This window comes from Megalops cyprinoides, chromosome 3 (genome assembly GCF_013368585.1).
Source record: "Megalops cyprinoides isolate fMegCyp1 chromosome 3, fMegCyp1.pri, whole genome shotgun sequence".
NCBI classification, from domain to species: Eukaryota; Metazoa; Chordata; class Actinopteri; order Elopiformes; family Megalopidae; genus Megalops; species Megalops cyprinoides.
Genome location: NC_050585.1, coordinates 892,106 through 907,729, shown reverse-complemented (window position 1 = coordinate 907,729; position 15,624 = coordinate 892,106). Strand labels below are relative to the sequence as shown.

Sequence of the window (15,624 nt, the reverse complement as noted above, 5' to 3'; positions counted from 1 at the left end):
AGCAAGAAGCTTGGTGAGAAGGTGACAACTGTTGGTGCGATTATTCGGAAATGGAAGAAATGTAAAATAACCATCAATCGCCCTCGGTCTAGAGCTCCATGCAAGATCTTGCCTCATGGGGTGAGGATGATCATGAGAAAGGTGAGGGATCAGCCCACAACTACACAGGAGAAGCTTGTTAATGACCTCAAGGCAGTTGGGACCACAGTCACCAAGAACACCATTGGTAACACACTACGCCATAATGGATTGATTCTGCAGTGCCCGCAAGGTCCCCCTGCTCAAAAAGGCACATGTACAGGCCTGTCTGAAGTTTGCCAGTGAACATCTAAATGATTCAAAGAAGTGCTGTGGTCAGATGAGACCAAAATCGAGCTCTTTGGCATCAACTCAACTCGCCGTGTTTGGAGGAAGAGAAATGCTGAGTATGACCGGAAGAACACCATCCCCACAGTCAAGCATGGAGGTGGAAACATTATGCTTTGGGGCTGTTTCTCTGCTAAGGATACAGGATGACTTCAGCGCATTGAGGGGCCAATGGACGGGGCCATGTACCATAAAATCTTGGATGAGAACCTCCTTCCCTCAGCCAGGACACTGAAGATGGGTCATGGATGGGTCTTCCAGCATGACAGTCACCCAAAACATACCGCCGAGGCAACAAAGGAGTGGCTAAAGAAGAGGCATATTAAAGTCATGGAGTGGCCTAGCCAGTCTCCAGACCTCAATCCTATAGAAAATCTGTGGAGGGAGCTGAAGCTTCGAGTTGCCAAGCGGCAGCCAAGAAACCTACAGGATTTAGAGAGTTTCTGTAAAGAGGAGTGGGCCAAAATCCCTCCTCAGATGTGTGCACAACTGGTGACCAACTATAAGAAACGTCTTACTGCTGTGCTTGCCAACAAGGGTTTCTCCACCAAGTACTAAGTCATGTTTTGCTTGGGTGTCAAATACTTATTTCACTCAATGACATGTAAATCAATTTATAACTTTTATGTAATATGTATCCTTGAAAGCTGAATTTATGACATACAGTGTTGTGAAATGTGGCAAATTGCATTTGTTCCAGGTACTTACAACACCATCAGTTCCTTGCATTTTTGGAGGAAACTTTATCAAAATAACAATATGATTTGCACTGTCTAAATAGAGGACATGTTAAAAATAGGTTATATGAGTTAGAGTTATATGAGGTAGAGAATAATGTGTTAGTCCCTGAATTTAAGGACAAAAAATGGATGAGTTGAACAACCATAACCTGAACCTGCATAGGTTCATAGTTGAATGTTGCAGCAACATTTTGACAGTGTGACGGCATTCACAACCAAGTTGAGGAAGCTTTCACAAAACTGCTGCCTTTGCCCTACTTACAGAGGAATTTGAGATTTTTTCCAAATTAAGAGACTTCAGGGGGCTGCAAGGACACCTTTAAAAGATATTTTCAGACCCTTTCTGTTTTCATAAGGAAACTGCATCAAGTGCTTTGCAAATGATTTGATTGATGATTTGAAATTATTTGCAGTGCAACCAAGTAACTCCAAATTCAAGGTCAGTTCAGGCAGGGTATTTCAGATGGTTTTGGGACCCAGTATCAGCATTTCCACTCTATCAGAAACAGGAAGTTAGCTTTATTTAGTCATCCAAGTCTTTGTGTTTGTAATGTATACCTCTAGCCAGGAGAGTTGTAGCAGTTAACCTGGCTTCATTGACTAGTGTAGCTGTACATTGTCAGCATAGCAATGAAAGTTCATACCATACTTATGAATATCACGAAGAGAGCCTATGTAAAGCGAAGAGTAGATGTCCAAGTCCCAAACCTTGTGGAAGGCTGTCTTTGACCTTAGATTGGTGAGATGGTTCTCTCTCTAACTTGCACAAATTGATGTCTGTTTGATCGACATGTTCAAAACCAAGAAAGAGCCTGTTCAAGTCTATTCAGTAATATTTATTGGTTAATGGCATCAAATATCCCACTTAAATCAAGGCATACAGGAATAGAGACAGTAAATCATTTGCAACTTTCAGTGCTATTAAATGATCTGAAGCCTGACTGCATGTGCTTGAACCACTCCAATCTCAAAAATGCAGTCATTTGCTGAGCTACATCTTACTCAAGAGTTTTGGATAGAAAAGGGAAGATCTGAGATGAGCCTGCAGTAGGTCAGATTTGACTGTTGTGATTTGATTTGACAGTTTTTTGCTAACTGGTTCTCAGTTTATTTGGCAAATATTTTTGTTTTGCTCAATTAAATTAGAGAAATAGAAGGAACGTACAAAGGCAACAACTTGCCTGTATTGAACAAGGCTGTCCTTCCAGGCAAAGAAAAAAAAACATCTATTTTTGTTGAAAACCACTTGCCAGTTACCTACAAGCTTGTTTAAAAGCATGGATATGGTTTGTGTACCAGAGTGCCATCTTCTTTTGCCTTTGTTTTTGCTTCTTAAACAAATGATAAAGTTACTTCTCTTATTTCATGGTGTAATTTGATCAACTGGTTTCATCACTTAAGTGGGCCACTGGGAGCTCTTCTCTAAACTTCTCAGCAGTGCTGGAGTTGATAGGTCAACTCGTGAAAAACTAGATTCTACTCTTAATGGCCATGTCAGTTTAATTTCAAAGGTAAGGGGAAAGTGGTCTGATGATGAATTCAGGATGATGAAGAGTGATAGTAGTATTCATAACATCAATGGCACACTATAAGACTAGATCTAAGGGTGTACTCACACTAGGCGATCCGTACCGTGCCCGAGCACGTTTGACCCCCAAAATCCAGTTCGTTTGACTAGTGTGATCGCTCTGTACTGTGCCCAGGCCCACGTGAAGAGGTGAGCTTGGGCATGGTTCAGTTGGACTCGGGCACGGTACGCATCTAGTATGATCGCCAACCGTGCCTGAGCACGGAACTCAAACATGACGTCAATGATGCGACTGTCCCATTTAACAAATATATCCGTTATAGCAACAGTTAGCTGGATATCTGTTACACGCCCAGTCATAATAAATCCTCTAACCATCATTTGATTAACTAGCTGACTTCCTTAAATATTACAAGCTGGCTACCTCCAAAATTATCTTTGATTGGCTAGTACTGTAGATCTATACCTAAAAATAACTCTGTCGATCCCCACATTAGCTTGATAACTAGCAAGCGAAATAAAACTAACCATACTTTACCTGGCGATGTAAGCATTGCTATTGTCAGGGGCTTAGAGTATCACAAATGAAGCAGCCAACCTGGTTAAGTAGCTAGTCTTCAACAATCGTTCGGAGAGGTAGCCTGTTAGCTAACTAGCTAAGTTTGTCAAATCTATCGCAATTCACGTTCATCAATATGGTGAAAACCAGACCCGATATTAACCCAAATATTATCGAATGAATTGATGACAGTAGTGCACACATTAGCTAACATTATTGTGATTAGGCAGCTGTAATCTGACACAAAATATTAGTCTGTCCCTTAGCATAATGACTGAAACACCAGCTGCCTCTGTAAAAATGTTCTTATACGTACAGCACAATTAACTGAAAATCACTGCGTTGCATAATCAATAAATCTATAAGGCATGTGAGAGGGTCGTGTGTCACTGCGCCCAAAATGACTCCAAATAAGCCACAAAGTAAGTACGATCATGAACTCCATTGTGCTGCGCGAGCGCGCTTTTTTTCAACACAAAAAGCCACATTGTGATGACGTAAGCGTGCTCGGGCCTGGAATGTTAAGCGCAATGTGAGCGCAGGCCAGTGAGGGAGTGGGGAGGGGAGACAATCGTGCTCGGGCACGGTACAAGGAAACCAGGCCTAGTGTGAGTATGCCCTAAGTTGTGATTTGGCAGTAAGTAAGCCCAGACACACAATGGTCAAAGCCAACAAAATCAACAATGGAATAAAAGAGATCAGTATTATTATCTAGACGTATGTTAAAGACACCTATGATTACAGCTTTATCTGCCAGAATTTCCAGGTAACATAAATTCAGTAGATTCACTGAAAATGCCATAAGACCAGCTGGTCTGGAAGTGTTTACAGAACCAAAAGACTGTGATATGGAGACTAATTCACAAAAAGAATTTCAGAAGGGGAGAACTTATTCCCTAGGTTTAGGTACTACATAAAGGGTAGACTCATAAATGCGACTGCGCCACCACCATCCCTGTCAGAAGGGTATGAGGTCTGAGGCAAGAGGTTTGATTAGCTCATAGGGGACACCTCTTTGAGTGCAATGAGCCCATGGAGCAGGCTTCAGTTAAGCTCAGTACATCAACTTCATAGTCAATGATTAACTCTTTAATAAGAACTGCCTTGGGGGTAAGGGATCTAACATTGATCAATTCAAATTCAAAAACAGTGTTGTGGATGGCACTTGGAGCAGAGTGGAGAGCTGTTATAGGAATAAGATTTAAGATTTAAAAAACATTCCTGTAAAACTTATACTGATTAATTCTAGAACATGGGACAGACATGGTCTTATTATTATAAAAAGCCTCTCGTTCAAGGAAGTTTTCAGACAACAGTGTAGGACTGTATGTCTGCAGCCTGATTAGAATCCTGGTATTCTGATAAGCACTGGCTTACTCAACATTCCTAGAATCAATCATAAGAAAAGTGGTGAAGCAGCTTTTTGTTTTTATGTCCCTGGGATTTGGAACTCGCTTCTGGATGTTCACCAGGCACCCTCTATTCCTAAAAAAAAAAAAAACAGCTCAAGACTTACTTTCAGCTTTTGATTAGCCACAATGTCTTCCCCTTGTTCATTTGGTCTTGCTTTTATTTCATTTTATGTTTTTTTTTTTTTTTACATGAAATGTAATTTTATTTTATGTTCATTTTATGTGCTTATTCGTAGAGCACTTTGAGCTGCATGTTAATGTATGAAAGGTGCTATGAATAAAGATTATTATGAATAAAGATTATTATTATTGTTGTTATGTGCCCCAACGAGACATCCAACAATTTGTCAATGTAAGTGTACTGTATATTGAGCATATTATTTTGTCTTAGTTGAACATCATTGATGCCAATGTTGATAACGCTTGGGTAGGACAACCTTAAGTTTAGGTGCTGTGTCAGTAGCTCTGGCACCAGGAATGTAACTGACTGTGGTTATTGGAGACATTGCAGTCTAAGGAGATGCCAGTAATCAGGGCTTTCTCCGAAGTTGTGTTGCTATGTACATACATAGTACTGATTTGAACTGCAACAAATCTGTCCCACTGCAAGGACTCTGGAACAGCAATATTACTGCCCCTAGAACAGACATAAAGGAATCTAACATAAGTCCCTGTTCACACCTGGCATTACCATGCGTCTTGGGTGATCCGATTACAAGTGGACAGCTCTAAGTACATCAGTTCACACTTGGCATTAGAATGCATCTCCACATGCGTCTCGAGTGACCACTTGTGATCGGATCTCACTTCCCCGCTCTGTATGCAAATATACACGTACACGTACCAAATTACCAATCACGATGAAGAGATGGATTACATGCTTGGAAGCCGGTTCTGGGTTTTGTCCTCTAAAGTTAAAATCATATTTTTAAAGAGGATTTATGATTTAATCATTTCTTAATTTTCACCATGGCTGTTTTTTGGCAACAAAAAGGTTGACAAAATAATAACAGTGACGATAATGACAATAATATCAGTCACTGCACTGGACCGATGTCTGACCGTTGTCGTCCGGTCTAGCCACCGGACAGTATGTACATGCCCTTAGCCTACATGAATATTTGTGTTTGGGTCATTAACTATCTGTTTACCTTTCAAATAGCCTACGTTCTACATCTCACGGTTTCATACAGCCGCCGGGCTCACGGTGTCCCGGACACCAATAGCCTATTTAACACTAGAACTGCGGTGAAATTAATTGGCGGATTACTGCAGGAGTGTCAGTGACACTTTTATTTTAAATGGGGGAAAAAAAGTCATAAATGTGTATTTTATTTTGAAAATTGGTATGGGGTCAATTTAAGGCGGGTCTTTAAAATCATAGGAATACTTGAACTTTGTTTTTTCGTTAGTATAATAATGTGTTTTCAGCTTATTTTGCACGACAGTGCCACAAATAGAGCCTTGCTTCAGAAAAGAATAATCACTGTCAGTAAATCCAAGGTGTACTTTCATCAAAAAGACACGGTACTAAGCTTTATTTACATACACAAATCTTTGCTGACCTGACAGTGATTAATCACAATCTTTGACTTTGATTGCAATCTTTATTAACTTTATTTGTATTTGAACTATTTCTATTGCTTGCTGGACATTAAGACTCTCATAATTTGGGGGTCTTGTAATTTTGTCATGTTAATAAATGTATATTTTGGTGTTAATCTAATGTCGGCTTGTGTGTAGGCTAAAGTGGAATGTGCGTGTGTCCACTGAGACGTGATTAATTGATTAGCCTATTTCAATACACTGTCGTAGCAATGGAGAACATTAATCCCTGTGAGTAGGCGGTCCTTCAGTGTGGCTCAAGACACATTCGCGTACACACTGCTAAAAGAATGTGGCCATATGCGGCCCAGACCACCTCCGAATGTGGTCTGAACGATCAGATTTCAGTGTGTCCTCAATGCGTCTTGGGTGCATTCGCACCTGTACTTAGAGCTTTCCACTTGTGATCGGATCACCCAAGATGCATGTTAATGCCAGATGTGAACAGAGCCATAGTCTCATCTCTGTGACTCTCCCTTTGATAAAGTGTCCGGATGTGAGCCTCAAATTCAGTAACTTTCTGCAACAAGTCGAAATTAAGCTGAACCATTGAGTTTGACATCAGAGCTAAAGCTGACCATATTATGCTCTGTGCAAGGGAGAAGAGTGAGATACATAATCAGTCTTTCCGTAGCAGTGATTTAAATATAAGCGATTAGAGTGTCCGGTATATGGTGATTCCATTATGTCTATTGGTTGTATCCAATGCCAAAAGTTTGAGACAAATTGGTTGTTTGGTAAATGGCATTAAGAAGACAGCTTTTACATAGAATATTAAGTGCAGACTTAAACAAAGACAAAAGTGCAACCAACTGAGCTGGCACCAAGCAATAAAGGAGGAAAAGAGGGAGAAAAGAAGAATCTAACAGTTGATTATTTGTTCTCTCTGGTGAGTTGATAATATTAGGGGGTAAATGTTTTATCTTGCACGGTGTTATTAAATGATGTAGTATCAAAAACACATTTGTTTGCTTCCTCATGAAAGTGGAAAAGGAAATGAAACACGATTTTACCAGGGGTTTCTCATAAAAGGTTTTCATCAATAGAATGAAATTTTTTAATTAATTAATTAATTAATTTTTCCTCATGTTGCATCAGAGATAAATACCTTAAACAAATCTGAAACAGTTATAATGTAATAATATAATCACATCACTGTATTTTTCTTCATGGGGAGCAAAGGGCTAAACATCCAGTTTAAAGTTTTGCTCAACATATTGTAGAGTGGGGATTGCTGAATCAGCAAAAACGGCAGCAGTTGTGCAGATCAGAGCAGGCAGGTAGTGTAGGTTGCAAAAGGGTTTTCTCTGAGATCAACAGTGTAATCAGACAATTGAGAGTGAAAATTGAATATGTGTCAGTTGTCATGTCTATTTGTTTCAGCACACATTTCCTGATAGAATCCCCATTCTTCAGAGGGCCAACCAAACAAAGGTCAGGGGATCACATAGCATACAGAGAAAGGAGTCATATTTCACAGAGCTCATGATTTCAAGCAGTTTGGAAGCTGTTTGGAGCTGACACTTATGGTTATTATCATTTTGTTTCATGTATTATTTTATTTCCTTTCAGCTAAATATATATTACCGGGTCTAAAGATTCATGCATCTTCCAATTCCCAATTTAACCCCTAGTTAAAGGGGATTAATACATCCTGTGGGTAAGTGGGCGGCAGTCCATTTAAAGCCTTGTAAGTTAGGAGAGAACTTGAAATCAGTCCAATATTTAACTGTTTACAGGAGTACTATGATCACGTTTTTTGTTCTTGAAGCAAGATTCTTGAAGCAACATTTTGAACAAGTTGGGATTTAAAGTGGCATTTGAGCATTCTGATTGAAGGGCATTACAGCAACCTACTCAATACATAAGAAATGTGTGGACTAGTTTTTCCATGTCTCTCATGCTGTGCTATAATTTTGTTGCTGAAAAAAAGCCAGTCTTGAAATATTTTTGCATGGGGTTGAAAAGAAAGGTCTGGATAAAGTGTAACCACAAGGCTCTTAAGATGTAGTCCTAGGTTCAGGGTTTCTGAGGAACCGTCAGGTTTCAGCACAAAATTCTCCATGGTATGAGGAGAGTTTTTTAGGCCTTGAAGTATTATTTCAGTTTTGCTGGAATTTAGAAGTAGGAAGTTTGGTATCGGCTAAAGCTGTTTGTCTTTAAGGCAGCACATAAAGTGAGAAGAACAAGGGCTCTTGTGGGACACTGGAGTTAACTTTAGAAAGCAGTCTCTTCATTTACAAACTGGAATCTGTCAGAGGTGTGACCTGAACCAAGACACCTCCATTAAGACCGATGGCGCAATAAAGTCTATTCAAAAGGATCTGGTGATCTATTGTATTCTAGGCAGTATTCCAGTAAAGAAGTACAAGTGTAAAGAGATACAGATAACAAGTGTAGAGAGAGTCAGCCCACTTTATTCAGTAGGGGAAAAAAGATTTAAGATTGAGTAACTTTACATGAGATGTCAGGCCCTTGTGAAGGTAACAAGGGAGAGGGTGGATATCTAATTTCTGATTTCTTATTTTTATATCATGAAAGTTCATGAAATCATCTCATTTCGCAGTGGTATTAAAAAGGAATCTAGTATTGTTTTCAATTTCTCCATTAATGCTCCAAATTGGTGAGCATTATACTCATATGGGGTTCCAATTGGCAGTTGATCTCACTGAGCCAGTGGCCTGATCTGCTTGGCCTGCTTGTTTCAGCTTGCTTTAGTGAGCGTAAGTAAACATGGTATGAAATTAGTTAAATAAGTTAGAATGTGGCTGATTCGGTAGCTAGCTAAATAACCAGGTGACATTAGCTAGCTAGCAGTGAACCACTTTACTGACTTTCAGCTAGTGGTGGAGTTCACATTTTATTGTTAGTTGTTTCAGATGAATATCACCAGCAGCTTTGTACATCTTATTGTAATTATTTCAACTTTCTGACTGCTACATGGTCACTATAATTAATAGGTATAGCTATGTAATGTTACAGTGCGCTACACAAGTTTTTGGGCCATGATTGATTATTGTTCACATGGTGGTCGCAGAACAAGTCAGGCCCATTTATATTAAGCAGCATCTGATTAATTTACATGAAAGGCACAAAACCAGCAAAGTACTCGTGTGCATGCACATGCACAAAACATCAATGCTGTGAATGGGTGCTTTTAACCAAACATATACAAAATGTATATTTATTTAATGAAATATTTACCTCTCTAATTTTCTATGATCCCTGAGGCCTCCTACCTCAGAACCCAATTTGAGAACGACTGCTTTACGTGTTACTCCGTTTTTCTAAATGTGAAGGGCCTAAATGAGGGAATATATTATCGTCCACTGGAATCAAATCATAACACAATGTTCTATGACAATATAAAAAAAAGTCTGTTTTGAAGGACAGATATTAATAATGGATGACTTTTCCTCTATTATATGGAAGAATATGTCAGGATGTGGACAATTTGAGCATGACTGGATGTTGTGAATGATTTTTAAGCAATTTCTTGTCTCCCATAGTACAAACAATTGGCCAGTTCTTTTTTTTTTGTAATCATGATAGAATTTGCAGTGCCTATGTAGTTGAGATGCAGATGTTAAATGACCACAACACAATCACATGAGGTATATTGGGAAGTTACAGCCACCTATTTCAAATCTAAGGTTTTCAGTTTTAGGACAGCTAATTTTAATAGATTTAATAGATTAGATACATTGTATGCAGCATTGACTAGGTAAAAGTTCTATACTGCAGAACTGTGAATGAGAATTGGTGCAAATTCCAATACATTTTTCTCAACCTGCAGAATAAATTACTTAAAAAAGGAGTAATGTTGTATAAGTGGTTTCCACAATGGCTAAATAAGGTCTTTCTCTTGTGAAAGACCTTATGAATACATGGAATAGCTTCCATGGATTCCAATTAGACGCAGAAAGAGTGTTTAAGATCACAGTCCTAGATAGTCTAGACTTGGCAGAATTACACACCTAGGTGAGCTGGGTGGCATATTCTCATCATTTAGCAACATTTTGTTGTACTGCTATTTCTTATAGGAAACTGTTTTTTTTCTCCTCAGGGTAGAGCTTCAGAAAATGGAAATTGTGCGCCCAGCTCCTGAAGTAGCCCGCTACACCATGGTCTTCCACAAGAGGGACAGTGGAAACGAGGTCAACAAAGACAGGTAATGGGTTGTTGAGTTTGGATAGGCTTGGAAAGTTCATTAAATGACAAATTCTCATTGGTGCACATTGGTGTCCTATCAATGTATGTCAGTGAAATTATACAGTTGAGCTGTTGCAAAGCCAAGTTTATCTGATCCCATTTTGTTGTTGTGATGATGTGAATGCATTTGCACCTCATAACCTACAGTGCAGTATCCCCAACAGTTTTTCAGGCAGAAAAAATTAAAAGTACAATTGAGATTAGGAAAAAAAGAAACACTTCCAAAACCATACATATTTATAAAATGTCATTTTTAAATCACTACAGCATACATCCTGGATTTACTTATCCACAGGGATGCACATATACTATTTCTATATCAGGGCAGCCCTGGAGGTGCACCATTTTGAGGCTGCTGCAAGCTGTGTGGATATAGTGGTAATTGCAAATAGTGCTTTAATTTGTTGTCTAGTTCTTCTTTTTTTTGTTTGTTAAAAATTTACATTCTTTTTGTTTTTCAAATCCACCCACACTTGGCATGTTTTTATTGTTTGCTGGGATACTTCTAAGTAAATTCACCCTTTTCTTTAAGATGTGTGACTTTTGTGTGACCCTGTAGCAGCCAATAATGTAATAACTACAGTTAATGTAATAACTGCCAATAACGCAATAATTTTTCCGTTGTTAATGTAATAAAAGTCAATAATGTAATAGCTGGCCAATAACGTAATAAAATTTCTGAACCAATAACGTAATAACTTTTCGTGCATAATGTGATAAGTTATTATATTATTGGCTGGTTATCACTTTAAGTTTTATTTATTGGCTATAAAGTGTCAAACTTCCATGACACTTACCCTTACTGTTGCCTTTTTCAAATAGCTGCTCAAAAACCCGACCACACACACACACACACACACACACACAAACACACACACCTTCTCTCTTTCTCTAGGAATTGTGACTACTTATTTGGTTGTGGTACTTGATGGGTAGACTTATCTCCAGCCCTCCAGCCCAAATGAAGTGCGAGCACACATGTTTGCAAACACAGACAATTACCCTTATGTCATATAACATGAAATCTATACCTCTTTGAAGATGCTTTGTCCTCGAATACAAAGATCACATTTCTTTTCAAATAAACAAATAAATAGTCATAATTCCTAGAGAGAGTAGGTGTGTGTGTGTGTGTGTATGTGTGTGTGTTTGTGTGTGGTCAGGTTTTTGAGCAGCTATATGAAAGTATATTATTACATTATCGGCTCCAGTTATTACATTTAAAAATTTTTTTAACCCAGCTAATAATGTAATAACCAGCCAATAATGTAATAACTTATTACATTATGCGCAGAAAGTTATTACGTTATTGGTTCAGAAATTTTATCATATTGTTGGCCAGTTATTACATTATTGACTTTTATTACATTAAGAATGAAAAAATTATTACGTTATTGGCAGTTATTACATTAACGGTAGTTATTACATTATTGGCTGCTACAGACCTCTATCACTGCCTTCAGCCATAATGACACTCTGCATCATGACTTCTAGTCTAGCTGCTTCTAGTTTTTTGGAAATTGCCAACAAAAATCTTAGAGGCCTGAACTGTGATTTTTTTTTTTCATCAGGTTGCAGAACCTCATCATTGTAGCCTAGCCAATACATTCACTACACCCCCCTCACTTGTGGTAAACACACCAGCTAGTCCTGTTCCATGGCTAAGTGTCAAAAACGACACAACATAAGTTATGGTCATTTATTCATTAAATGTAACACAAGTACATTTAATAATGTGATGCCCATTGTTTTGTATTCTTGCTCCTTGTTATTGCCAGTTTAACTAAGCATTACTATGAATCTCCACAGTTTAGTTACACAGGACACAGGACAAACGGCATGCTTACTTCCTGGTTTCACATTCAGTCAGAGTATGTGAGGGAGCACACACCTGTGTACAACTTTATGTAGAATGTAGAGCAGGAAAGCTGAATGATTGCTGAGGGGGGACTGTAATTATCTTTGTGCCATATTTTTTTCTAGACTGGGTTATATTATTATGACAGCTTATTTTTGGGTTTAAATTGTCTTGTTTGTCTGTCTTTGAGGCTTGTCTTGTATTTTTGCTTTCTTGATGAAATACTTGCCTGTAAATGGACCTGGATGAAATACTTACCTGTAAATTGACCTGTCCTGTTAGGGGGAGCTAGCTGAGAGTGTCTAAGTAGGCCAGTTGCCCAGATACAGGGAAAGAGTCAACAGCTTGTTGTGAGGCTGAAGAAGGGAAACATATGTGACAAATTTAGAGAATTTTGAAAGTAAAAGTTTATCATCATCATCACGACCATCATCATAATCATCATCATCACTCTGCTCAGTATTGTATTTATTGTACTAGGACTGTCTGTTATGACTTCATTTTGTGTCATTTTTTATGTTGATGTTTTGTTTTTGGATATTAATACTGTAAATACACCAGTGGACTTCTGACTGTATGCCGCATTCCACTGTCCAGGACCACCACATTTCCAAGTAGTCACATGCTCTGTAGTCACAAATTGCTTTGTGTGAGCTCTCATTCTATTTTATAAAACAGGACTTTTGCAAGTGTTTTGAAACGTGCATTTGGCATAATAAGTATGTGTGTACCATGTGTCAAAAAAGTGTACTTTTTCAAGTTTCTTGCTTTCAGCCAGAGATGTCCATGATGAGGAGCCCCTCATCAGCTGAAAAAATATTCTAACACGAGCCATTTGACCTCTATCTATTGAATGTGAAAATGATACAAAAGATGTCTTTGTCTTGTGAACAAAATGTTGTAATGTTTTTAATAACTTTTTTGAAAGTGGTACCAAAATCCATAGTGACATGCTTCATGTGTTTCATTGATAGTGAATAGAAATTATTTTGTTGTTAATAGAAGTAATTCTAGTACAAACCTAGAATACCTCTTGAATTGTCCTTGTAACGTTACTTACTTTGAAATTGTCTTTACATACACAGACTGGATGCATTTCAAGCTAAATTTCTGTCCTCTTACTTCCAGGATGCGCTTGTTGGGAAGGACACCACGAGTGTGGAAGAAGGATGGGCTAAATTCATGCTCCTACAAAGTCCTGTCTGTCGAGAGACCACCACTCTATATTAACATCACAGTAGACATCGGCAGACCGCTGGCCCAGCCCCAACAATGACTACAAGATGATACCAGCTTCCTAAAAATGGTACAATGCAAAAAGAGCAAGTGCCCATCCAGTTGTAGTGGGGGAATGGCAGTAGATTCTTATCCACGTATAGACTGATGTCTTAAATGTGAACTACATTCATTCATCCTGCTGAGATGAAAACTACTTATTCTGTTTTCAAAGGAGCATGTTGTGTGGTATGCCAGTCCAGAGAAAAAGCTTGTTCATGTCTGAGAGATGGCTGTATTTGCTGACAATAATAGTTATTAGAAAACTATACTCAACACTGAAATGCCATTTAGAGAGAGAGTTCTTGCTCTTCTGTCTATTCTTTTTACATTTGATAGTTTGGCTGTTTATTGGGGCTCATGATGAAATTAATATCATGGAGTCATTCAGAACATACTGTAAAATTTATCTTATTCAGAGGACATTCCTTTCTAACGACTTAAAAGTTTTCTTAATGTACCTTATGTGGATGATGCCTTTTTGTCAGGATCTGAATTTTTATGATGTAGCTGTGACATAAATAAAGGAACTGATGATGCCACTGTGTTAACTCAACAAATTTTTTTTGAAGCATTAATAAATCATTTATTGGTATTGTAGTTTTTTCTGAAATGTATGTATCAGTGGCTAGTACAGCTATGCATTTAAATGTAAATGTTCAACTGTTACATTGATTCATCTCCCGAAAGTGTGATGCAAGGTTCCGGTGGAACTCTCAACATTACATATTTGGGATACATTACAAAGTGTACATTCCCAGTGAGAATTTAATTGTGACCACGGCCAAAACACTGACACACACTGCTTTAACCCTTAGATTCAGGGCAATGCAGTGAATAGTTGGCCTTTAAATTGTGTCATCCATGGTATTTAGAAAACCCACTTTATTATATTATATTGCACTACTCTGACTGTTTTTTTCCCCCAAGTACAGATCAAAGAATTTAGGGTGCACAAAAGAAACACAAGGGTTATGTTCACATTTATCCATGCTTTTTTCTCATGACAGCAAAAAATATTATAGTCATATGTAAAAATCTCAACATTTTGGTCATCTACAAAGTATGCCCACACCTTACTTTTTTCTGTAATATGCTCATGCCTCATTTTTTTCTCAATTTTTTTTTTCTTTTTATATTTGCTACTTGAAGCAAAATTCACCCACGACCAATCTGTGTTCCTTAACAATAGTGTTCATCTACACTAAACACCATTTTTTAAAAATATAAAACAACCAAATTTTAAATTCTTCTGCAGTTCATTAAGGCTGACTCAATTTCAAGCTGTCTCAAGGTCTCATAAAGTGTGCTTGAGGAGAGGTGGGTTGGTTTAGGATAATATTGGAAGGCATTGGTATTATTTTTCTGGTGATAAAAATCTCACCTTTGAAGATAACGATCATCTTGTGGTGAATGAAGATGGTGAGAACATGTTAAAATACTTATCAACTTTCATGGTATATTTAAAAATTATACTTATTTTCTACTAATTAATAAAAAATCTGTTAGCTATGTACAAATTTGATATGAAATTATATCTGATACACACATCAAAGTTTATTGGGCTGGTTGGCATGCCATCTGCGATGACTTGCATGACTTGCATCGGCAGCTCTAATTGTAATACATTATGCCACTGGTATTTTCTTTCTCTTTCCTGCATTTTACACTTGAATATGACACAAACTTTTAAGAACATCTAAATTTAGAACATGACACATTAATTAAAAAAAAAACATTAAAACAAGTCCTTTGCACATTCCTAAGAGCTCTGGGGGGAAAATCCCTTAAAATAAGTCATTCACAGAGCCATGGACACAATCCATTGTCACAATCAATTAAAAGATAATTTAGTTTTTTGAGATGTACTCTCACAAATATGTATGCGTGGTCTTATGTTTGCCTTGGTTCTGGTGCCATGTCATGGCAACAGTGAGAGTGGTTCTCACTGTAGACAAACAAAGCTCGTCATTTATAAAACATTCTTATACGCACAGATGTGATCTTAGAATGTGCGTACGCTCAAATCCACGCCAAAATTCAGATTTATAAAACCGGTCTTTGACGTG

General features: G+C 37.9%; 1 protein-coding gene across 2 annotated transcripts in view; it reads left to right on the top strand.

The window, feature by feature from the left end:
- b4galt4 (UDP-Gal:betaGlcNAc beta 1,4- galactosyltransferase, polypeptide 4) overlaps positions 1 to 14,090 on the top strand; it is a 40,784-nt gene extending 26,694 nt beyond the window's left edge. For both annotated transcript variants that reach the window (XM_036524367.1, XM_036524366.1), the window contains 2 exons: positions 10,277 to 10,381; positions 13,409 to 14,090. In XM_036524367.1, the coding sequence (XP_036380260.1) occupies positions 10,277 to 10,381; positions 13,409 to 13,556 (253 nt within the window). In that variant the 3' untranslated portion in view covers positions 13,557 to 14,090. The remainder of the gene's footprint in view (positions 1 to 10,276; positions 10,382 to 13,408) is intronic.
- Positions 14,091 to 15,624: the final 1,534 nt, after the last annotated feature.